This window comes from Pezoporus occidentalis, unplaced genomic scaffold (assembly GCF_034315485.1).
Source record: "Pezoporus occidentalis ecotype Australia unplaced genomic scaffold, CSIRO_AGI_Poc_V1 ctg177, whole genome shotgun sequence".
NCBI lineage: Eukaryota > Metazoa > Chordata > Aves > Psittaciformes > Psittacidae > Pezoporus > Pezoporus occidentalis.
This window is the reverse complement of record NW_026913607.1, coordinates 1,236,997-1,262,956: the sequence shown is the minus strand read 5'-3', so window position 1 is coordinate 1,262,956 and position 25,960 is coordinate 1,236,997. Positions and strand designations below refer to the sequence as shown.

The 25,960-nt window shown below is 42.7% G+C and overlaps 2 protein-coding genes across 2 annotated transcripts in view; both read left to right on the top strand.

The window, feature by feature from the left end:
* The first annotated feature begins 796 nt into the window (after positions 1-796).
* Positions 797-14,031, top strand: LOC134161647 (uncharacterized). Its single transcript, XM_062614690.1, has 3 exons — positions 797-1,478; positions 2,154-2,587; positions 13,384-14,031. Exons 1-3 carry the CDS (start codon positions 860-862, stop codon positions 14,029-14,031), a joined length of 1,701 nt encoding a protein of 566 aa, XP_062470674.1. The 5' UTR covers positions 797-859.
* Positions 13,525-25,960, top strand: part of HTR1F (5-hydroxytryptamine receptor 1F) — a 110,308-nt gene continuing 97,872 nt past the window's right edge. The window contains exon 1 of the mRNA XM_062614680.1: positions 13,525-14,035. The gene's annotated coding sequence lies outside the window, so the exon portion shown is untranslated. The remainder of the gene's footprint in view (positions 14,036-25,960) is intronic.

Genomic DNA, 25,960 nt, shown 5'->3' with positions numbered 1-25,960 from the left:
AAAATCAAAAAAACAATAAATGATCATCTTTACTTGAATATATGTTGGATCATCGTCAATATATTATGAACAGCACATCCCGAAGGCCAGTATATTCAAGTTGATCAAGAAAGTGTAAAGAAAGCCAACTTTAAATAGTGAGAGAGCAGGAAGAGTTAGATGGATACTAAGAAGACTTTTTTTTAAGTACAGAAGTATCTCACACCAATTTCTGAGTAATACATCAGGTGCCATTATAAGGTTTCTTACAACCTTATATTGACAAGAGTTACAATAAAAGGACCAATGTTTTTAGTTACTGCTCAAATGTTTGGTCTGGCCAAGGACTTTGTGAGCCTCATGCTCTGCCAGGGAGGAGGGGAAGCCAGGAGGAAGCAGAGACAGGACACCTGACCCAAACTGACCAAAGAGGTATTCCATACCACAGCACATCATGCCCAGGAGGTAACTGGGAGTTAGCCGGAAGGGCTGGGAGACTGCGGGGTTGGAGGAGGTATCGGTTGGTGCTTGGTCAGGCTGGGGGGGGGGGGGCGAGTTATCGGTCAGTGGGTGGTGAGGTGTTGTATTCTCCTCTCTTGTTATTTCCTTTATCATTATTATTATTGGTGGTAGCAGTAGTGATTTGTGTTATACCTTAGTTACTGGACTGCTCTTATCTCAACCCGTGGTAGATGCATTCTTTTGATTCTCCCTCCCATCCCTCTGGGAGCAGGGGGAGGGCAAAAAGGGGGAGAGTGAGAGAGCGATCGCGTGATTTATGGCTTTGTTTAAACCACGACAGCTCTTTTTGGCGCCCAACGTGGGGCACAAAGGGTTGAGATGACAACAGATCTGGCCGGATTGATAGTCACTTGTCACAATGCCGATTTATTGGCTCTCAAAGTTGTTTCTCTTGATCTCACAGTTTCAGAATGCAGTACATTACTTAGAGCCGGTATTTGCTGTGTTGGTGTTTATCAAGTGTGGGGCCTGGGCTAAGGTTCTTGTCTCACTGTGCTTTATGGCAATGACTTGTAATACGGGCGGGCTCCAGCAGCAGGGCGGGACGGACGTGGCCGTGGACTTGTACCTGGCCGTCCGGCTGCTCTTCACCGGCCTGGCCCTCGCCCTCGCCTCCGTCTTCGTGAGGCCGCGGGGAGCCGAGGGGGGGCGGCCCCGGGAGCCAGCGGCGGCCGAAGCAGCACGGGAGAGCGGCCCCGGGGACCAAGCGGCGGCGGGAGCGGGGCCGGAGGCCGGTAGGGAGCAGCTGCCGGTGGAGGAGGCCGGGGAGGGGGAGGAACGAGAGGAGGCGGCGGAGGAGCCGAGCCCCGCGGGGGAGCCGAGCCCCAGGGAGGAGCCGAGCCCTGCCACGGCCGGGAGCATCCCCCGGAAGCCGCCTTCCGAGCCCCAGGAGAATGTGGAGAGCAAGGTACCACCTTTGGGAGCCACACCTGGGCCCAGCCGCGGGCACCCGGGACAACTGGAGGATGTTTGGGGGTGTTGGTCGATGAGAAAATGAACATGAGCCGGCTTCAGTGTGCGCTTGCAGCCCAGAAAGCCAACCGTATCCTGGGCTGCATCAAAAGGAACGTGACCAGCAGGTCGAAGGAGGTGATCCTGCCCCTCTACTCTGCTCTCGTGAGACCTCACCTGGAGCATTGTGTGCAGTTCTGGTGTCCTCAACATAAAAAGGACTTGGAACTGTCGGAACAAGTCCAGAGAAGGGCCACGAGGATGATCAGGGGACTGGAGCACCTCCCGTATGAAGACAGGCTGAGGAAGTTGGGGCTGTTCAGCCTGGAGAAGAGAAGGCTGCATGGAGACCTCATAGCAGCCTTCCAGTATCTGAAGGGGGCCTGTAAGGATGCTGGAGAGGGACTCTTCATTAGGGACTGTAGTGATAGGAGAAGGGGTAACGGGTTAAAACGTAAGCAGGGGAAGTTTAGATTGGATATAAGGAAGAAATTCTTTCCTGTTAGGGTGGTGAGGCACTGGAATGGGTTGCCCAGGGAGGCTGTGAATGCTCCATCCCTGGCAGTGTTCAAGGCCAGGTTGGACAAAGCCTTGGTTGATATGATTTAGCATAAGGTGTCCCTGCCCACGGCAGGGGAGTTGGAACTGGATGATCTTAAATTCCTTTCCAACCCTAACTATTCTATGATTCTATGCAGGAGACCACGAAGCAGTTCCCAGCAAGGCTGAGGAGGAAGGTCTGGACTCAGAAGAAGAGAAGCTGGTGGTTAGAGAGCCAGCAAGCACAGCAGCTACACCAGCCCCAGTGACAAGTACAGCATCATCATCTGAGAGTTCTGAAGGTTTTGAATGGCCTTTGGGTACCCTTGGGACCTGCCTGCTGATTGTGATGGGGATCAGCATGTTGGCACACACACAGATTGTGTTCTACCCACAACCATTTTGTCTGATCTCAGAAGTTAAGCAGAGTCAGGTTTGGGTCTTGTCTGGGGTTAGACGACAATATAGCAGGATCAGGAGATTTTCCCCAAGGCTGGACAGTCATGAGCGGCAGGGTGTGTGGGACAGTATGGGCAAGTATCTAGTCCACTGGGCCCCTCCAGTGCTTTGGAAGTGTCGGAGTTGGAAGGCAGCTGTATGGAGTCCCCAGCAAGAGGCTGCAGAAGGGAAGGGTGAATTATTTTGAGCCTGGTGGGCCCATGGCACTTCAGGCCATCAGAGCAGAGATGCAACATAGAGACGGAATCATGATTGAGGGGTGGACTTAGTTACGGACACTATTGCCCAGGTTATTCACGAGTGTGAACACATTCAGCCTCTCCTGCTCTGAAAGATTGTTACAAGAGATGGAGCCTGACATCATGGACCAGGTGGACTCAGCAGCTTTATAGGGACTGGTCCATGCCCTAAAATAAGAGTGCACTGAGATAAGAATGATGGTATATTGAAAATGTGGGATCTGAGCATGATGTGAATGGTATGGAATAAGGGGTAGGTGCTGTCCTGGGTTCAGCAGTAGCAGTTATTTTTTCTCCTTCTTGGTAGCTGGTGCAGTGCTGTGTTTTTGACTTTTGGCCTGGGAACAGTGCTGATACCACCAATGTTTTTAGTTACTGCTCAAATGTTTGGTCTGGCCAAGGACTTTGTGAGCCTCATGCTCTGCCAGGGAGGAGGTGAAGCCAGGAGGAAGCAGAGACAGGACACCTGACCCAAACTGACCAAAGAGGTATTCCATACCACAGCACGTCATGCCCAGGATGGAACTGGGAGTTACCCGGGAGGCCTAGGGGACTGCGGGGTTGGAGGAGGTATCGGTCGGTGCTTCGTCGTGCTGCGGGGGCGAGTTATCAGTTGGCAGGTGGTGAGGTGTTGTATTCTCTTTCCTTGTTATTTCTGTTACCATTATTATTGGTGGTAGCAGTAGCGATTTGTGTTACACCTTAGTTACTGGACTGTTCTTATCTCAACCCCCGGGAGTTGCATTCTTTTGATTCTCCTTCCTATCCCCCCGGCAGCAGGGGGAGGGCAAAAAAGGGAGGAGTGAGAGAGTGACTGTGTGATTTATGGCTGACTTTGTTTAAACCACGACAGTAGTAATAGTAGTAATTTTATATTATACTTTAGTTATTGGACTGTTCTTATCTCAACCTGTGGGATTTACATTCTTTCCCTTCTCCTCCCCATCCCATCTGGAGGTGTGGGAAGAAGGGGAGTTAGCAAGTGGCTGCATGGTGCTGTTACTGGCTGGGCTTAAACCACAACACACTCCCAAACCATTAAGGACAAGATTCACAACACTGCATCAAACAGTCTTTGCTTTTCTAAAAACAGCCTTAAGAGCCACACAACAGTAACACTGAGATGAGAAAGCCAAGACTCCAGAAAGCCTATGACTCAAAAGTGGCCCCTAGGGCAGCCCCAGGTGAGGCTGGAGCCCACGTTCTACAAGACAACCCCTGCAGAGGTGGGAGCCAGGTACTACCTTCATCTGCACATAACCTAAGCAAAACAGAAATTTATCAGCCATAAATCATCTTACCCTGACTTAGCTGCAACAGAGAAGAGATACACTGTGAACTCAGCTGTACTTGCCTTTTCCCTGCCCTCCAAAAGGCCAAAGGTTTTGCCTACAGCCTGAACGCTGCCACTTCAGCTTCCATTTCTCTTCTTTCAATAGCTAAACTTTCAGTTGCAGAGCACCAAAGCAAGCTAACAGCTTGCCCAAAAGGACTCAACTAAGGTTTTAAGGACATGCTGCACTGCTAAAGCAGAGAGCCCAGACACACACCTAACCAAGGCAGGCTGTAGACACTGCAGCCCCCCAACCTCCTTCAAACAATCAAGCAAACTTGCTTTGTTCCTAGCCCTTTAGAGAAATCACCTGGCTATCTCCCAGCTGGATCTGATAACAAACAAAGCCAGCTGGCTCCCTTGCATCAAGCTCCACCTAGTCCACAAAGCAGATCAATTGTTACATTTATAAACTCAAAATAATTCATTTATAGTTTTGAATGTGTTTTATTATTCACTGCAAATGCTTTCCCTCATAAAAACATTCCAACAGATTGGTGAATGAGGCTGCCATATACCTACATCCATATAAAAGTTCAGGAAACACACCTGCAAATCTTCTGCTAGACAGCAAAACACAGGAGGAATCTTGGTTTTCACTTAAGACTTCCCTCATTCTTTGCAAAGATAGTTTCATACAAGGAACAGCAGGCAGACAATAGTTAAATTTCAAAGAAAGGAATAGCTGGGCTTCATGTAGATGATGCCAGGAACAAACTAATGAGCCAGTGGTCGCTTGTGTATCAACTAAATTTAAGATTATGGATGTGACAGATCTCCTAATCATATTTTACTGTTCCTCCTAAATATTCTAGGCAAAAACACATTTTCTAGACAAAACAGAAGTAAGAAGGAAGAGTTGCCCTTAGGTGTCTGAAAATGACTTTGAAAGGTTGCCCTTACTAAATATTAAGACCAAAGGTTTTATTAGAGGGGGGGGGGAGTGGAACGGAGCCTGAGAAAGCAAAACACATGCTCAGCACAAGAATTACAGGAAAGAACATATCTCAGAAAGCATCTTCCTCTAAGAAGGAGGAGGTGAAGGTCTAATGCCTTTGGATGCATGCAAGGGTTTGGCAGATAGAGAGACCAAAAAACACAAATGGAGGGAGAGGAAAAATTATGTAAAAGAGTGGATGTTTCTGGGAAATATATGACAGAAAAACATTCAAAGCTCCATGGTGACAGAGATAGCCCAGCAGCTCTCAAAAAAGAGGTCACAGGGTGAGTAATACAAGGCAGAAACTTAGAGAGATGATTTATCTATCTATTGGGAGATGCTTGGATGCAGAGTTGAAGTTTTTCAGCGTAAAGGCAGAACTGTCAGTAACTTCCCCAATCTTGTCTTTGGAGAAAAGCAGCTGTCACTAGAAGGTTTCCCTCCACTGTAAATAACTTTACCAGCCTCAGATTTTGGGGATAGTATGCAACTGGTCAATATAAATCTATGCTTGATTACTTTTTTTTTGGAAAACACAAACCACCAGCACCTACAAAGTCATATTGAAAAATAAAGGCACAATCTAGTGATTTATTTAAAAAATAACACAAAAGAAACTTTTCCTATATTCTTTCAGAAGAACTTTTTAGTTTCAAATTCATCAGAGCTCTGAAAGAGTATGCTTATTCAGGAACAAAGGAAACCATGCAGATACATTGGTGAGGGTCCTAAAATATGATTTAAATTTTTGCAAGTCAAGAAGCTGGTGGGGAAATTGCGTTAACGCTTTTCCAAAGATATATCATGGTGACAAAGCTTCCTTTTAGAAAACAAGGGCATTTAAAATCTCAAACACATTCATTCCACAGTCTGTATTCAAAGCAAGCCCACCAAGCTCTTGCACAAAAGGTGAATAATCAGCCAGCTATACACTATTCATTAATGATGCAGAAAGAGTGGGATCTTTAAAAGCAAATGCTGTCATGGAAAGATGCATTTTTAGAAGCTATTAGAATATTTGTCTTATTTATTCTTCCATATCCTCACCTGAGCTCAGTCTGCTGAAGAACAATGCAATCAGTCAAGTTGTTTAATAATGGAAGATTCAAAACCTTTTCAATAAATATGTTAAATATGTCCCTGGGCTTTTCAGTTTGCAATGGAATTTTCTAAATATCAATCAAAGCAGCAGAAAACAAAAAGACTCAAGAGATGTCTGAACAAACCCTAGTAATTTTAATTTAATTTAAACTTAATTTAACTACTTAATTGCCTTTTCTCTATTCTCCACAGCAGTCTTGTCCTCTGCTGATACGGTACACTATAGATGTTTTTAACTCTTATTATTTTGTTGCTTGGAACCTTCCCTCTATAATAATTTAGCAAAATCTTTTAGGTAGATACGACTGAGCTGCAAGAGGTAAGAAAGCCAAGACTTTACCTCACCTGCCAGTGTTTTTGTTCTCTTTTATGCTCTTTTCCTGTTTTACCTAACTAGATGAGAAGAAGAGGTTGTTGCCTACCAATAGGATCTGCGGTAGACACTGCATCTTTTATCAATGCTTCTAAAAACTTTAATAGAAAACATTATAACAAAAAAGACAGTAAAACTGGAAGCAAATAGAAACAGACAAACAGAGGGGAAAAAAAATATGTGTAAAAGGGACAAAGAAATACAGAAATGACACAACATGGCAGGAAAAACACACCCAATAAACAAACAAAAGAGCAACAAATTAGAGAAGAGGCTATGCCTGCAGAAATTAGGAGAAAGCACAACAAAACAAAACACAAAAGAGACTAGTCCATACCCTTTTCTTCAAGTAAAATTGCTTCAGATTGTGTTGAAGTGGAATGAAATATATTTTCTCTCAATTGAATTCTGGCTTTTCTGTTACTGGCACTTCTGCATGTATCTAAGCAGACACTGTGCTTTTTTTTGCTATATTCAGAAGTCATCCCCATGCCACTGACTTTTTTTATCAACATCTCTACTAGCACAGCTGACATCAATAGTTCTCATGATCAGTTTTATGTAAAGTGTTTCTCTTTGGGGAAAAAGATACGCTCATTTTTTTCTCATTACTGAAGTAAGGTTACTCTTTCTATTACTGGTTTACACGCTACAGCCAGCCTTTTAGCTTGAGCTATCAGGTATATTTTAATGATGTGCTGAGCAAGGGCACTATTACCTGTAGCTATCAGCATACTGTCCACCACTTTGCCATGTAATTAGGATTTCTTCCTTTTGCTAATCAAACTCATCTTTCCCAGTTGCACACTCCTCTGATACCAGCCTCTGTGTTAGTGCGTGTGTGTAAGCATGAGCACAGCAGCTGACAGAACCACAGCACCCAGCCAAGTGGAAAATACAATTTCCAGAAAATAAAAATATGCATTCACAGAAACAACAATCTGCCTAAATAAGTAATCTGTAAAATGCAGCTACCCAGTAATTTAGCAGTGAAAATGATCAAGATTTCTCTAGTGGCTCTCATCTAGAAGTTTCCTCAGATACGTATGTTCTTTGTTACAATTAAGAGTAGATTTGATACCTATTAAGGGCTGACATACCCACCTCTCTCAGACAGTTATCACTTTGGAAGAATAATTGTATTGCAAAGTCTCTCAGCTTTAGAAAAACATGAAAACACGAAGTATGGAAGACATCCTCACTTTTGAAGGAAGGAGGAAAGCACAGGGCTTTTGCTGCCTTCTGTAGTCTTTTTCACTACATGAATATACACATCGCTATATGTTGGCTTGAAGAAAGCCACTAAAACCCCAGGGGACAAGTGGAATGGGAATTACTGAATCTAAGAAAGAGATATTAAACATCTTGCTGACATAATCTAGTTGTAAATCAGGAAATAAGCATCCTTGTCCTCCCTCTCAGCTGTGTGTCATACACAATTTTCACATTCTGAAAACTCTGAAATGAATTTTCTGGTAACAGTAAGTTTCATGGTTTTGTTCTAAGTGACTTCCCATTGCATTCTTCTTTTCCTGTTCATCATGAGGCAATATTCATGCTTTTAAAACCCCAGGCTCTTTCTTGTTCTTCAGGTACCCCCTGCTGTACATCTGCTTTCCCACCCTTTGTCCACAGAAGTTGCGGCTTTTCTTTTTACCAGAAGGCAGTCTCAGCCTCTCTATTTTAACTTGGAGAAGAGTAACAGACCATGCCCTGCCCTCTGTACCATGCTACATCTGCTGGGGGTATGCTTCAGGTTAATCCTCTGTGATGAAAGCAGGTTTGAATACATGGAGTGTAAGTACTATTTACAGAGGATAAACATTTTCACAGTTTTCCCCTCACAGCAATGAGATACATACATTTCATTAAGCAAAAATTATCTGCTGTTTTCCTGAGCAGCAGTGTACATTCTCACTTGATGGTCAGACTTTGAGCGAACTAGGAGTGTTATAATTAAAAAATGCAACCAAATAGTCTGATTTTGAGAGATACTGAGCACCTGGTATTGCAAACCACAGATGTTCTGTCACTGCCCCTGCTGAACTGCTCTGCTGACCCTCATTAAGGGCATACCACAGCACATCACTGTGATGGTTGTGCAAGGTAGAGTTAACAAGGCTTTGCTCCCTACCCTCTAGACACCATAGAGTAAATAGTAACATCATAACCCCTGGCATCTGCACATCATATTTTATCCCAAATGTGTAAGTATTTATAGTGAAATAGAAAAAGCAAGAACTGTGAGGCATCAGCCCCTAGGTCATCCTGGGACTCAGCAACAGCTCCTAAAGATGGCTCTGATGCAAACACTAGCAGCTGCACTGCAGGTTCAGCAAGGTTCGTCTCACCTCTCCTGTCCGTGAGGCCACCCACTGAGCCCTCACACTGCTCTGTGGGGCTTTTGTCCTTGAGCTGAACCTGCTCCAAATCCCTGTGTCACACTGACTCAGTCTCCCTCCATACCATACAAGCTAGTCAGGATTTGTACACTAGATACACTCAGAAAGAGAGCAAAAAAGAGGGATTTAAAAAGGGGAAAAGATGGTCAACTAAAGCTCTTTTAAAAGCAGAGCAGTAAAAATTGAAAAGTCACACCTATCTTCTGTGATGCTGAATTGTGTCCTGATAAATGTCTCTGCCAAGGAGGAGCATCTTCTCCAAGACAGTGTGACCCTAGAGACTACACAGCAAGTTTTATCCTTATCTTTCATAAAGCCAGCAGGAGGAAATCTCTTCTCACAACACTATTCACCACATTAATTTCTTGCATCAGTTCAAGCTGTGCTTAGTGACTTTGGTTATGTCTGCACAAACACGGTCAGGGAGACCTCTTCACACCCCAGAAAGCAAATGCCTTGTGTACGGGTGTGGCTCTGACCAAGGGCGTAGTGGAACTGTCCTGGGTTCAGCAGTAGCAGTCATTTTTCTCCTTAGTAGCTGGTGCAGTGCTGTGGTTTTGACTTTCAGCCTGAGAACAGAGCTGATAACACCAATGTTTTTAGTTGTTGCTCAGTAATGTTTACTCTGACCAAGGAACTTCTCAGTCTCATGCTCTGCCAGGGAGGAAGGGAAGCCGGGAGGAAACAGAGACAGGACACCTGATCCAAACTAACCAAAGGGGTATTCCATACCACAGCATGTCATGCCCAGGATGTAGAACTCAGGGCAATTACCCGGAAGGGTTAGATCGCTGCCAGGGTTGGGCTGGGTATTGGTCGGGGGGGTTGTGAGCGGTTGTGTTCTCTTCCCTTGTTATTTCCCTCATCATTATTATCATTGGTGGTAGCAGTAGTGGTTTGTGTTATACTGGACTGTTCTTATCTCAGCCCATGAGAGTTACATTCTTTCTATTCTCCTCCCCATCCCTCGGGGGGGGGGGGGGGGTGAAGAAAGGAGGGAGAGTGAGGAAGCAGCTGGGTGGTTCTGAGTTACCAGCTGGGCTTAAACCACGACAGGAACCCATTCCTGTCACAACTGAAATAGCTTCACTAAAACCTTTCTTTGACCCTCTGTCTTACAACTGACATGCAGTGTCAGGATAACGCAAGGGAGGTAAGATAACAAAGAGGTAGCAGGGAGCAAGAGAAACAGGAAATACCAAATTACAACATGAATTACTTACTTATGGTAAGTAATTAATTTCCACGGTGGGGTTTTCTTGGGGGGTGGGACTACTCCCTACTACAAAATACTCTGCTGAGATCCTTGCAGCTGAAATACATTAAAGAAGCCACTATGTCTATATACAGCTGACTTTAAATCCACCCACCCCACTTACACTGTAACTTCAGTGCTTAAGAGAAGCAGCCTTTGGCCTGAACTATGCCTAGGCATCAGCTCAGAGTGCTGGCTAGCACAAGTTACCATTGCACCCAGGAGTGTGATACAAATTAAACAGCATAGGCAATGACATGCTCATGCTCAAGACCTAGCTCTGGTCCTGCTTTGTTTACTGTAAAGATGTGACTGTATAAATTTCCACACGCATACCCTTAGCTGAGGAAGAAGAAATAGTAGCTACCCATTAACCTCCTAATCCATCCACAGCTCAAAAGTGGGAGCTTGACCACAGCCTTCACCAGCATGCTATTATGTTCTTCCTGAACAAAAGCCTTTTTTTTTCTCAAACCAATGCCTGTAAAAGAGGAAGCATATGAGGAAAAAAACCCAGCATCCCCAGGCCTGTGGATACAATCCAGGCAGAGAGGAAAGGCAGCAGTCAGCAAACCCCAGCCACCAGATTTACATTAGTGAATGGGAAAGGAGGAAGCAGCAGGGAACAACTAATGCTTCTTAACATTCCTGGAAAGAAACATCCCAGAAGGAAACAAAACCTGCAAAAAAAGGAATGCCACAGGAGGTACAAATTATCCACCAGCTATACACACCAGCTCATTATCATCTATTGTACCGGTCCTGGGAGCTGAGACACTGGAGAGGCCATTAGCTGGCTTGTGCAGAGAATAACTAACTCCATAAGACCCATCTCTTCCCAAGGCTCTGAATGCACTGCAGGGCAGTGCCACTTTTTTGATCCCCCACCCCCCTAAGGTGATAAATGCAAAGAGCTAAGAAAGACTGTCTTTTGGAGGGTGACTGTGACGCGTGCAAACCTTCTATAACCTTGTTGAAGTCTTTAAATTCAGAGTTTTTGGTTTAGTTTGTGGAGAGTTTATGGTAAAATGGACGGAAATCCCTCCTGGGCTTCTCCTGGCCACAAACAGACCTGGAAAATCATCAACAACAATAAGCCTCTGGTGACTAATTGGGTCAGCTCAAAAGAAGAAGTTGGGACTAGCAACGTCATTGATGATAAATGTTGTTCGGAAACAGAAAACAGGGAATGTAATCTCTCAGAAAGGAATTGAAATGCATGTCACAAATCTCAACAGGGCTCTGCATCCACAGACTATTTTGTTTTCTTTTTATTCATCATTCAAACAATCCATTATTATTATTATTTGTGTTGTCACAGAGTCTTGAGCCTGAGTCCAGGATCAGCACTCTAATGCAGCAGGTGCTGTAGAAACTCAGGGCAAAATAACTATCAAAAACCTTGAGATCTACGTACAGAAGTATGGACCTCCTTCTTCCTACAGTAAACGTAGTGGCCCCATATGCAGCTATTACCTGTTCGCTGACCTACGTTTTTGTTTATTTTTTCTTTTTTTCAAATGCAGGGTATTAAATAGCTTTATCTAAACTAATGCAAATATCACTTAAGATGAGTAAGCCTTTCTCACTGTTGCATGACTTTCACCTTGACATACACTTTCTAAACAGACGTTTAAAACAATCAAGTATTGCTATGAAGTGCATCAGATGTTGAAGATGGCACTACACTGAGTAGGGTACAATCTAAGGATGAGCCACAGTTTGAAACTGAAAGAACACACAAAGAGCAAAGCAGCAATAAGCAAACCCAAAGCAAACACCACAGGAAGCAAGAGGTCCTAGGGAGATACTTGAAGAAGAAGATGGAAAGACTACTTGCTCACACTCTGACATCCAATGCCCTTGCACACTGTTTTGGGAATTACTAGAGAATTTCTGTCACTATCAATGTCACTGCAACAGTTTTCCCTAGGAGAAAATCTATTTTTAAAAGTGTATAGGCACTGCAGAAAAATAATATACTAAATTGTCAGTTCAAAAGAGGCACTTTACCATTCCTGTTAGTTTGAGTGTAATGGCATCAATCCGAACCCAGACGCAGACCACAGAGCAACACAGGTTAATCATAAACAGTCAACTCTTAGTCATCAGACTAAGCAGAGACAGAGCAGGACTGTCAGCAGACAGAGCAGGATTGGTCTGCTGCTATTGTTGATATTTCTAAGGTCACTTGCAGTATAATTAAAACTCATTAATTAATTCTAACACTAGCATAAGATACATGTGACTGATAGCTGAGGGAGGCGAGGACTATATTCATCACTAGTGCCAAAACCTGCAAAAGAAAAACCTGTGTTCAGCTCGTGTAAAACTGGAACTTTAAAAGCCTGCAGAAGGCAAGTCGTAAGCAGCCATCTCAGAACCTGGCAAGGACCAAATGATCCAGGGGAACTGCCCTTAATCAGACTGATGGAACTACAGTGTGGCCGTGTGATGCAGATAGTTGTTAGAGCATCTCAAGGTTTGAGACGCCTTTGCCTTTTTGAATATCTAAAGTTGTAAATTAACTTCTAGTATTTTCAACTTTTTAAAGCTTTTGTGGAATAAAAGTTTGTGATGGTATAATAGAGAGTGGTTTCACTGACCACACTTTGGTTTGCTTCAAAAACAAGGGTTCATACAAACAGAGGCCCAAGCGAGCAGCAAACATCATGAGCTAAAGGAAAGGGTACTAACCAGCACCCTTAGTATCAAGGGTGATCACTTGATTACTACCAAGTAGGATTACTTAGTATCAAGGCAAAATATGCATCAGGGAAGTGAATTGCAAACAGCACATAAGCGGTCAAAGCTCTGCTTCCAAACAGATTGTCCTTTTGGTACTTGGCCTCCTTGGATGATGGGCAAGAAGCAACCATCGGAGACATGCTGAGTGCAGAGGCCCCTTGTTAGCTGCTAAGAAGGACACCGAATAGATGTGCAGTTGTTGGTAGATGCTGAAGATCCTGGGGCTTAGCCCAGGGACAGCAGGTCAGGCACCCCCCAGGCATGTCCGAGCACGTCACAGAGGTATCACTCACTTCAAATTCTCCTACGCAAAATGTATGACTGCTGGATGCTCTTTCACCTCTGCAGAAGTGCACACACACTTGTCCACTTCTGCACCACATTACATGCAACCTGGCATCTCCTCACAGCCCAGTCATAACATTTTGGAGGGGGCACTCAGTCCCATCCATAAGTACATGCTTCTGAAGATCCAAAATCCCACAGAAGTCGGGTGCTTGAAACGGACCTTCCCCTTCTCCCCTCTCCTGTCCCTCCCCAGACGACCAGGCAGCAACCTTCCCACCCAACTTCGGATACACCGGAGCCTCCCCCGAGGATTCGCGTGGCTCCTCGTGGCCCGCGTCCTGCTCGGGAAGCCGTGAAGGTGGCACAAGCGCAGGGCGGCCCCACAAGAGCAAGGGACGCCCCTGCTCTCGCTGCGCGGCCAGGCTGGGGGCATCCATCCCTACGGTCCACAGCGCCGGAGCTGGGGGACCGCCCGCAGGCGACCGCATCCCCGCGGCGGGCACCGCCGGTGGAGCATCACCGGGGACCGCCTCGCCACATCCCGGCATCTGCCTCCTGCCGCCCCTGCCCACCCCGCTTCAGCGGCTTCCGCGACGGGCGCAAGTTGCGAGGCGGCGGAGCGGCGCGCAGCCCCCGCTCCCGCATTCCTCCTGGCAGGGGAGGTGCCGGGGCGGTGCCGGAGCGCTGGCGGCGGAGTTTGCCGGTCCGGCTGGTGCCGCCCCTCCCTGTGTTTTCTTCGTTGTTCATTTTTGGCGGGGGGAGCGGTGGCGGGGGAGGGAAGCGCTCTGCTCTCCGCAGCTTGCCGCGGTGCGGATGCGTATGGACTGGTCTTCGTGAACACAGCTCCCGACGTTTCCCAAGCAAACCCAGACCCAAACAAACCACCCACTTGGATAACTAAACCGGTAAATCCAGCTAACTTTTCATTGTCTTGCTCGCGTGTGCTTCTGTATGTAGGTATTTATGGCTTATCCGGATTCATTTCATCATCCTTAGCTTTTCGGTTTTAGCTTCTCTTGTGCTGCAGGAGAACTTGAAATATTGGGGTCTGAATGGAACAGTCTGCTTTATCTTAAAGTTGAACTGAGGAATGAAAACCTTCCTACGTCATACCAGCCTTGCAAATATGTTTACTTGTTTTACTAACCCGAATGTAGATGGGATTTCATGTGTCAGCATCCCCTTGAGTTTGCTTTTCCTTACTTTAATTTTTACCGATGCTCTCTAATATGGCATAGATTTGTGCATGCTATCCTGTATGCTGACTGATGTTGAATGCTGGCACTTGGCTTTGAATCTCTTCAGTTAAAAAATTGAGCTTTTGAAGTTAAAAAGTGAACTGTCTTCTCTTTTCACCCTCATTCATCTTGTGGATCCTGCCAAGACAAGGTCACCCGAACCAAATCAAGTGCTATTTCTCAGCCCCAGGGCATCCCTGTCCATGGCAGGGAGTTGGAATTAGATGATCTTAAGGTCCTTTCCAACCCAAACCATTCTGTGATTCTATGATAGAAACATGCCATGGTTCATGCAGTTTGCACAATTTGCATAGCTTTTAAATCCAGTAGGCTTTTATTTAAGAGGTTATTGATTTTATACAGTCACTGTATTAGTTGAATGCTTTATGACGCTGGGCAACCCCAGACTTTCTGCGCATTATGAAAACCAACTTTAGGAGTTTGTATGCCTTTGTTTTGTTAGATATTATAATTTCATACACATTTATGCTCTGTCCTAAGAGGTATTCTTCTTCTTGGAGCATTAACCCAGCAGCCATTCACCTGAGGAAAACAAAAATGAGGTCAGTTAAAAAAAAAAAATCAGTGTATACATGGAGAAAAGACTGCCTTGTTCTCATGAAATAAGAGAAAATGGGAGTATAGCTGGTAAAAATGACTGACCTGAACTTTGCTGTAAAATATGAGCTAAATTTCCAAGTTTAACTTAGGGAAAACTTAGCTTAGTGTAGATTCTGTTCTCTTCATTGGTTTTATTTCTTTCCTTTCTGAGAAGTTAGTTGTGTATTGATCTGCCTACCTGCACGTGTATGTGCACACACACCTGCCCAGGCATACACCAACCAGATAGTGCCCAAGCACAGGACTTATGATTCTAGTTTTGAGCTACAGGGGACTTACAGACAATAGTGAAGGAAGGAAAAAGGAGAAGAGAATTACAACATTTACTTTTGGGCACATATACTGGGGATTTTAGCCTGGAGACTGGTTTCAGTAGTCAAAGAAAAGAGACAGGACCTGAGATGCCTTTGAAAGCACATAGCGTATGCTTCTGCTGTAAACTGCTGCTTGCTGTGATTACATCTCTATTTGAATTCATCTTCCAAAAAACTTACGTTCATCCACCATTTCTTTTGTTAGTGTGGAAAATGGGATAGAATATGCATTCACTGATTATTTAGAGTCTGCTAAATATTAAGATCTTTTGACCAAAGAGACATACTTTGCTTAGGGGCTAAAAATAGTCTTTGTTCACTAACATAGAAACTACTGTGTGCCGCTGTCACTGCACACTAACTTTCTGCAGTGTTGCGTTAAAATGGGAATATGGGAGTAGGGAGCATCGTTTCTGCACGCAGGACATGAATGGTTAAATGACTGGTCAGCAGTGCTGCTCAAAGCTTTAGTCACTCCAGGTAATATTACTGTCTGAGCAATGCAAAAGGTACAGCACTGATCTTTGCATCAGATTGTTTTAAGGTACCTCTTCACAATTACTATTCATAGCAGTGATAGTGCCTTCTTTCTTCAGTGCAATTTCTGCCAAGACCAGATTTCTGCCAAGCCTGTCAGAAATATCTGAAAGTTTCTTCATTTTGATTGTGGAGACTGAAGTGCCTGGATTGTCAGAGGAAAAAAAGGTGATCAGCTCCGAGCCACTGTGAAATGTCACTAAAATAACTAAAATAGACTATTAGGGAAGTCAGAAAGTCTTCTTAAGAAGAGATTAATCAAGCCTCTGTCATTTGTTTGTGGGTTTGGGTTTTGTTTGTTTATTAATATCGTTTTTTTCCTCAGAAGTTTTAGGCTCCACAGCTCTCACTGCTTTCAGTGAAACCTGCAAATAAGCAAGTTTCCTTGCTGAATTTCCCTTCTTTCCCTCCCCATCTCCTATAAGCTCCAAAGTAACGGGGGGGGGGGGGGGGGCAGGGGGGAAGTCTTTTATCCAGACAGCAATGGAAGCTTACAGAATATAGTCAGGCAGGAGGCACTCACCACTTCTGGAATCTGATTTCTCAGTATTAAGATTCCTCTTGAGCTGGGGTTACAGACAGAAAAGTCTCTGCTGCACATGACATCCCTCAGGTGCTCATGGCATCCTGTGCCAATTCCACATCTGAGGATCACATACCACTGTTACAGTGTGTACAAGGGAACAGGTGATGCAAATTCAGATATTTTTAATAGCTTACTGATGCACAGCTGTAAGTTACAACTGAAGTTCTTGGATCTGGAAGAGTAACACCCTTTTGCCTTGATTTTCTTTCAGTTACTGATTGGAAAAGCCTTATATACTGCAGGTGTTATGAGCCCTTCACCCTGAAACAGGGCAGGAAAATTGAAAAATGAAAGAGAAATTGACTTTAAGACAGTTTTAGTACTTGAAATCACGTTTTCTACCCATGTCTTTTAAATGACTAATCTCCACCTGTGGGTGTCCCTTTGACCTGTGAGACAATTTATACTATAAGACCCTTAGTGATTAATGCTAGGCACATAATATTTTCAAACATTTTCAGTATTAGATTGTATCTCTTGGCTTTGGATGCCTTTTTATTTATTTACTTATTTAATGTTACATTCTTGCCTGCAAGGGCTTCTCTCTAATTTATGATCACAAAGGTTACACACTCTAATTCAACTGTTACAGCATTTTTATACAAATGCTCATTTACTTCGTCATAACATTTAGAAAGAAGGATTAGTGAATGTGATCCATCATTCCGCAACTATTGCGTGAAGTGGTTCTATCCAAAATGTTTTCACTGGTCATATTTTTTGTAAACTAGTTAAATATGTGAGACATAACGTTGCCCTCTACTACTACATTATGTTTCCAAATGCAATAAAGTTGAAGAATTTTCAATGCAAGATAAAAACAACATATTTTTTCCAGTTGACATTTAATGTCCATGGTGGGAAAGCTGCACAAGGCTCCTGGCAGAGAAGCAAGTCCCTCAGTGTAAACGCTTCACATTTTCTTTTAAGCCAGAGCATATTTCAGAAAATGTTGGGAACGTGCATTATATATATTGAATTTCAAGTGTTATTTTCATGATAGTTCATCTTATAAATTAGCAATGGAGTAAGAGAAGGGAATTGGTGGTCATTTTCCTTCACGCTCTCTTCATGTCCTCAGCTCTCCTGCAGAGTTCCTGGAAGAAGAAAAGCACATGAAAGTACAGTAAACTATGCAGATCTAGGCATCCTAAGAACTGACTAAACACTTTTGAGTTTCCCTTGCCTACAGCTGGATTGTATCACATCACAATTTCGGAGGCTTACTTGGAAGAGTTGTGAAACTGGGTTTGACTCTTCCAGCTATGCATCTCTGTGTATGCATTTGCAGGTTTTCTGCAGGAGAGAGGCAGAGAGTCTATGACTAAAGGCAGGACAGCTAGTTTTAAATAGCAAACATGGCTTGCTTTGCCATGAATTGCCAGCAGCTCAGCACCACAAAAAGCCCAATTTAAGGACTCACACATCACTGGCTTAATGGAAAAATGAGAGGATTTCTGTAAGGCACTAGTTGTGGTACTGTCTTTTGAAAAACTACATCAGTATACAAGCAAGTAACCTTGTTGCATATGTTTAAGCTCTGTTTCATCTTGTCAGAATGCAAGCTGAGTTTTGAAAGTCTTGTTCTGAGTGGCAAGCAGCCCCAGATGGAAAACAGGGTTTATCAAAGTAAGAAAATGGCCACCTAAATTAATTTCTTAAAATTATTTTCTGCTAGAAAAATCTTGTGCCTAAACTATTGCATTTTGTAGGAAAACATTACTCCACCATGTTAAATGAGTGTTAGTTTTTCAGGCTTTGACTGAACTGGGATTTTGTTGATGGTGGAAAATAGAAAGGTTTGATGGCAGAAACATCCAGAAACTAATCAGCAAGTCAGCTGGCCCATGTGCAAGCACAGCAGTTATGCCTTATGTGCTAAACATTTAAAAGTCATTCTCTGCCACAGGGAATATTATTTAAAGGATAGCTTATTAGCAGGACTGTCACTATGAGGTGCAAGGAGAAGGCTAAGGGGATCTAGCTACCTACTTGTGTATATAAATGTGTGTGTGCTTATAGGTGTATGTACACAAATACTGATTTCATGGCAGCCAAATATAAAACCCACATGAGTGAATAAAAAGTTGCCCTGAATCATGAAGAAACATTGGGAATGTGACCCGCTGGAGAAAGAGGAAAGGACAGAACGAATACCGAGAGTCACGGAAAGGTCTGATCCATTATGTAAATTTTGGACAGAGTAGGTGAGGAGAAGGACTGGAACTTACCTAACCAAGAAAAAATTCTGCATGTGCAGTAATGAGAGGTGATTAGAATTTGATGGATCTTTTATGATAACGCAAAACCAGGAATTGCTCCAAGGGGTACTTTGTACCTACTGAAGTGTGGTTGCATTTGGCAGCTTCTCCTGATTTGAGAACTTCTGAACTCTGCTGCTATAAGTCACAATGACAAATATGACAATTTTAGAAACTTCTGACCTTCAAAATAGAGTCTATGAGTATTTAATCACTGTACCTGTAACTGTGTAGTCATGTCTGCAATAACAATTATGGGCAAAGAGACAACAGTCAGATTCTTCTTCCTCCTTTTTTCACAGTCGTGGGAATAAGAGTTTGTTGTAATCAAGTTTCAATCCTTTTCCCCGTAGTGACACTTACTTCCTAGAGCTGTCTGTAGTTGGTTCCTACAGCAGCTGAATGAGGAGAGCAGAACAGTTGGCTTGGACCTTTTCATGGACTGGAATGCCAAATGTTCTCTGCTTCTTGCTTCCTACCTCTGACTGAGACATAGTGCTCAGTGAATCACACTTAAGGTCAGCAGCATAGAATGACTGCAGCATCACATTGCATCTTCTCCCTCTTTGTCCCAGTCTCCTCATCTTGCTTACCTCACAGCAGCTAGGTTTCAGACAGACCACATTCTCCTCACCCTCAGATGTCTTGAGTTTCCAGGTCTTTTGACTTCCTGGATTGCTACTGATTGCACTCCTGTGAAAGCACTGACACTGCCCTGACTGGAAAACTTTCTGTGTGGGCAGAAATAACCATAGTGGCTGTGGTTTTTCCCCTGAGTCCAGAAGTCAGGATGCATAATGGCTGCTGCAGTATATGAAAAACAAGCATTTTCCAGTTATAAGTGCAGATCATTTCTTTGTATCATAACCACATTCATTAGTCTCTAGATGCATAGATTTGGGTTTTAATTAGATCTTTTGCTGAAAAGTGATCCTTCCTCTGGGAGGAAAGGAACACATTCCTGGCTACCTAGCATGGACACTGTTGATTTGATAGCATTAAATCTATTCGGTCCATTTGTACTAGGCATAAGACTATCTATGAAGCTCAATATGGAAAAAAAGTAGCTATCAGTACTCATTCTCTTAACCTTAGATTGCAAAAGATTGGCATGGTTTGGACAAAACACTGTATTGGGCAGTAATGGATCCCATGGAGTACAATTTCCCTCACTCACTGTGATGACGAGTTGGGTCACTGATGAGTAGCAGGTGCTCTGAAACCAGAAGAGATACAATTGAAACAGGAGGTCTGTTATCGAAAGGATTGATCTTTGGGAGACGTTTCAGGCCATGGTTTATCGGTGTGTCAGCCACTAGAAGGTGCAGGCAAATTTGGACTACATCTGTATTGTTTACAGATGCAGCTCAGTCAGTTATTGTAGTATTTTCCTCCAACTGGTGTTATAATAAATCCTATTAACTACAGGACAAGCTCTTGACATTGTCACTGACACAAAGCAATAAATGTAGCTTGGCTGAAAATACTAGTAGGAGTATTTTCCAGATACCACTTTCTGGAAAAATTTGCTCAGAGAATAGGTCTTAATTACTCATTATAAAACTAATGTCAAGCTATAAGGCTTGCACCACTTGTGACTGTCCAGGAGACTCTCCTGGGTATCATGTAATGTTTTAATTAATAGTTTAATAATAATTAGTGTTTAATTATTCGTTAACGGTTTAGCTTAGAGAATAACTTGTAGTCAAGTGCAGGTGATAAAAGGTTGAGGAGGAATGCAAATGGGTTGAATAATTGAGTTAGAATTTAAAGTTGTTTTAAGAAAAGTAACTGAATAGAACAAGTATCAAGGATACTCTTGGGCTAGAGCATCCAAGACTGAAAATATAACAGTGGAAATGACTGACCAGGCAGAGAGGTACATCTCAATAAATATCAGCTATATCAGAGCTGATTCATGTTCAGATGATGTAACCCACTGATACATGGCCATCCACATCCTGAACACGGGCACGTGGAGAACAGAGAGAGCAGGGCTGCTCTGCAAGGGGTGACGTGCTGGAAGCCAAGGTGACCCCATCACAGGCACTGCCTCACCAGAGGGACGCAGCCAAGTGCAAGCAGGTAGAGCCAAGTGCTGGTAATAGGATCCATCGACAGCCCCAGCACAGTGAGGGGACGAACCAGGATGAGAGGCCACCTGAGGGAGCAGCCAGAAGCAAAACAATACATTGACATCATTTAATGACATAAAAAAAATCCCAAATGTACAAGACAAAACAAGCAACTAATGTAATCATCTCCTCAAGAAAACAGGGAAGTCAGACTCTAGAAGTCTACTAGCAGTTTGTTCTCTGTAAAAGATTCATTTATGGCTGTTAATTTCTTCCTAGGGAAATGACTTTCATTGTGTCCTCTCTAATGCTTGTATCTACATAAACAATCTTACACAATGGGCTTGCATATAACAGCATCATTCCCTTCTTTTCTGCACAAAGAATTTTTACATCAGGGTTATAAATTAAGTTCATTCTTACTCTGCCTTTTACTGAAAGCTTTTAATTTTTTTCTTCTGTGCTTTCAGGTAATTTCTTATTATGAAATTACCTAAAAACTGACAGTTGCCACTTGCAGAAAGGGTCCCTGCTGATTTGGAAAAGATGAAATGTGGTTTTTTTCATCTAGACTAAAAGCCTTAGGTGGCTGTAGGGTTTGTTTTGGTCTGGGTTTATTTTGTTTAATTAATCTTTTAAGATGTTTATAGCTAGAATAATTGACTATTTTCTATTAATGAGGATCTATGGGTATGTTACTTCCCTGATTTGCTGTTAAGTCCCTGTCTTCTGATCATCCAAATTGTGTCCCTGTTAGTTTGTTTGGATCCTGTTGTGGACCAAACCAACAAGTTATTTCCAAGATAAAAGGCAGTTGCGAATTTAGAGATGATTTTCTGAGGAGAACATTTCACATAAACATGACAGCTGAGACCATGCCCAGATTGGGATCTTCCTGTCGTACATAGTAATTCCAGCACACTTCTAGCAGACCTTCTGCCCCTAAGGGCTCACAAGCCCTTATACCATGTCGAAGGACATGCAACCGGTCTCCCCATTAGTATTATGCTATCAAACTACCCTTTCACTGGGTCAGCCCTCACATCAATTCAGCTGTGTTGAACCATAAAACCTCTAAAATCTAGTAAAAATGTCTTTCAGCCACTGGGACCTGTGTTAGACGCCATGCAGCATGGGCACAGCCGTTTACACTGCTCTTAGAAGAGTTAACATGAGCAAGTGTGGGCACCAGTCACACTTAGGCTAGGGAGCAGGGATCTCGGCAATACAGATATATTTTCCATTTGTTTTAGATCTGTTTGGTTCAGGCTTAAGTTTTTTGTTTCCATTTCAGATTTTGAGAATAGCTGAGTGATACCAAGACTTCTTCTTGGGGAAAGCAGATAAGGCCTTCTTCAGTATAGAGCAAGCCAGTTATCACCAAACAGATACCAAAACGAAACAGCAAGATGAACAGCCTAGGATGCCTCCGTTAGTGTTTGGCACAAAAGCCAGTGGTGCTTTGAACTATCTGTAAAGACAAATTTGACCTAGAAAAGACCTATGTTTAGACTGAGCTAGTAAGGAAAGAAAAGAGGGCTTAAGTGTGGAGCCTGCTCATGAGTGTCAGTACTGGCAGCAAGTACCTGGAAGTGGTGGGCTATGCAGACACCCAGATAGCAGCAAAGAATGGCAACTTTCCAAATGCTGTCAATTTGCTAGAAAATTACTTGCTTTTTGGTGAAGTAGTTGCATGGTCTCTAGTAAACAACATCCAATTGTGTATATACGATATTGTGACAAGATTTGATATTCACACTGGAATTCTCAATCCACTGTAGCCACCTAAAAGCGAAGTGTGTCATCTGCACTTAGATATGTGATTTTTAATCAGTGGCAACAGCTCTGTATATCTTGCTTTTAAGATGACCTATTAAGCTGTCATCTGTAGCTGCTTGACCTATAACAGATAACACCATCAGGAGAAACAAGCACTAAAATGGAAAATAGCTTTACTTGCTTTCATTAACATTCATCTGACACTCCAAAAGGCTGCAGCTGGGCCAACACTACATATGGAGTGCAGGTTCACCATGGTGGTATGCCTGAATTACTTCTTCCTAGTGCATTTCTGTTTCTTCTGTCAATTCTCAGGTAACAAGTCAAGTCTGCTGCTTATTAGACCCATCCTTGATCTTGTACTGAAATTATTTATTGGCTCTCCTGATAGTTTGTTAGACTAATGGCACTCATTTATTGATATATATAGCTACATGTGAGAAATAAGCAGACCACATTTAGTCATTTCAGTCATTTCAAACTACTGAATCTCTCTAATAGAACAAAGAAAAGGGGCGCATAGATGGCATGAAACTTCTCCTCTTTTTTACTATGAGGAAGCTATATTTCAAAAAGGTAACAGAAAAGTGTGAAAAATATTAATTATTTAATTAGATTAGATTTATGGTGAGGTTCTTTGAGGGTTTTTAAGCATTATCCTTCATAAGCAGCTGCTGTCTCAATGGTGCACATCACTGGGTACAGGAGAGATTTTGGTCTAAAGCATGATGTTTAATTTCAGAAAAGCTGTCATTAATTTCTAACTTCAAAATTCTGTCAAGCATGTCAATCATTAATGACAACCAACGAAAATTCTGAATGTAGCAATAATTTAGTCTTTAAAAAGAAAAGAGAATAAATGCATCTTGCACATTTTTAATACAGCATTCTGCCATGCACAGTACTTCTGAATATTTAAACACAATTTCCTCCACAGTATTTTGGGTACTGGTGGGAAAAAAAGGAGAAGGCATAAGGAAAAGGCTAGGTTGTGAAACCAAAGAGGAGGGGAGGAGGGAAGAGTGGGAGCAGCTGTCACTCACAACAACAGCCCTCAAACCACGGCGACTAGGTAAGAGAATTTTGTTTAGATGCAAAATCTGAAATGCATGTTGACACTTAAAAACAGACAATAAAGGACATCTATTGGGGGACACTAAACCAGAGAGTAGAACTACATAGTTTTAACAACACATTTTTCCTTCAGCATCAAAATGTTTCTTGTCTTGTGAAGAGTGAACATTTAAGAACTGTAACTGATGGAGCTGAGGAAATAATATTTGTGGTGAACTACATATTCACCAAAATGATGCCATTTAAAGTGGTAAAATTATTTGTGAATTCATCCAAATAATTTTGCCAGAACCAACTTTGTCAAAACATTATTGAGCACCGAGACCTTCATTATTTAACAGTTTTGGTACAGTAGTAAATGAAGATAGTTGAAACAGGACAGCAGTACTTCTGTTCCCCTAATAGTTCAGTAATTAGAAAGCACATTCCAGACACAGCTTATTACTCTTCAGGAGCTGCGTGTCTCACAGTCCTCTTCAAGGACTATGCTTTCTGGCTTTCCTGCTCCTCCTACACATTACAGGCTGTTCTCAAACAGGCTTGGAGCCACACAACAGCAGCAAGAATGGCTCAGCAGCTTATTACAGCAGTCTTGAAGGTACAGATTACCTGGTTTAAAGTACCTTTTGTTCTCTCCAAGAGGAGGGCAAGAAATGGGCTTTGGTTGGTAGCTGTAAGGGGAGCGTAAAAAGAAACCAGCACTTTGTTGCCAGGTGTGCAGGCACCAACATTTTGAACTGCTCTACTCTTCCCCAGCTCAAGCAGAGCTGACCTCTACTGGAATAAAAGTGTATAAAAAGGAAATAAAGGGATTTGATTTACATCCAAATGAACAGAGGAAGGTATATTTTGGCAAGCCACTCTTTTCTTTCAAATACATGTTTGCAGAAAATCCCAGTGAATTATTCTTTCTCAGGAAGGCTAGTTGATGCAACACATGAAAACCAGAGGAAATACAGTACACTAGAGGCACAGCGTCTGTGTTGCATCCATGTAAATCACTTGCAAGAATGGGATGTATCTGCTGTATTTGGTCATATCCTCAGGCAAGGATAAAGAGGAGAATGAGTCCTGATTCCCTTTGGTGTGCAGACCCACAGAGGTGCTTCTCTTCCTTAAAAGTACCCATGTGTTCTCCACTACTGCAGTATCATCTGTTCTTTACTGAATGTCTCACCAGTCTGTAAGGTGGAAATGTGGCTGGTCCATTAATTTTATTGATTCAGAGACAGACCCCTGCCTATGGACAAAGCCAGGGATGATATCCTAGGCCAAGGAGTTTGACTCTCATCTTACCAAGCAACACAGCAATGATGCTGACTTTTCAGGTGTGTAGTGAGGATACACTGGTGACCGTCTGCAGTTACCAGGACTATTGCAACACACGTTATCAGCATGTGATAGTCAAAGGGAACTTTATCTAACAATTCAGAAACTGGTTATCTCTTCCTCCATTAGAAAATTCACAAGAAAAAGCTTTGTACAAAATACTGGGAAAACAGATTTGGCCAGAATTTACCTGGATTTAAAACGGAAATAGACTTAAAACACAGAAAGATCAAAAAGCAAATAATGTATTTGCTGACCTTGGATGCATTTGTCTGCTGACATCTGACTTCTAGTATGTATATCTTTACTTATTTCACAAACCTGCGAGACGTCTTGGTGAAAGTGATACAGGAATGTAAACTGAAATTCAATGCAACAGTGTAAACCCTAAGTTAAAAGCAGGCTGACAGAGAGATACGTTGAAAATACTCATAGGACAAAGTACCGTTTACACAGGAGGGAGTACTTTAAATATCAGGAGCTGCTTTAAGTCATTGGAACTTCACTTAGAGATGTGATTCTGGCTTTTTTACTGCAATTCTTTTTAGGAAAGACCAACTCATTTGTTCTCTTCAGTGTTACTGAGGGAACTACTTTTGCAACATCATAACTTTGTGATGCCTTTTCTGCATATGTAAAGTGTAGCACATATGTGACTATAATAATTTTACTTTCTCATTTTTTATTGAGAAAATACTGTATAGACTTTTGTGGCAGTAACCTGACATACAGCTTTGTCTGTTGAGCCCAAACATATTTGCTTCCTGGAAACTCATTCTTTAATCTAGAGAAGTATAGATCATTTGAAGAATGGTAAGACTACATGGTCAGCCTGAAAAGGAAGCTGTTTTATATAAAAGGGGTTTGTTTTTGTACAGCTGTAGGTATGAGTCACTGACCTAATAAGTCAAAGTATTGAAGGGATTATTAAGAATATAAAAATAAAGATTTTAATAAATTGGTGAGCTAATTAAAAAAGGCAGGAAATTAAAGACTTGTTCATCCTGCCTGAAACA

Excerpts from the sequence above, each read along its gene's own strand:
- LOC134161647 (XM_062614690.1), top strand. The coding sequence starts at position 860 with ATGCCGATTTATTGGCTCTCAAAGTTGTTTCTCTTGATCTCACAGTTT. Across the intron at positions 1,479-2,153 it reads ACTGGAGGATGTTTGGGGGT|ACCACGAAGCAGTTCCCAGC; the intron begins GTTGGTCGATGA and ends TCTATGCAGGAG. Across the intron at positions 2,588-13,383 it reads GTCGGAGTTGGAAGGCAGCT|ACGACCAGGCAGCAACCTTC; the intron begins GTATGGAGTCCC and ends GTCCCTCCCCAG.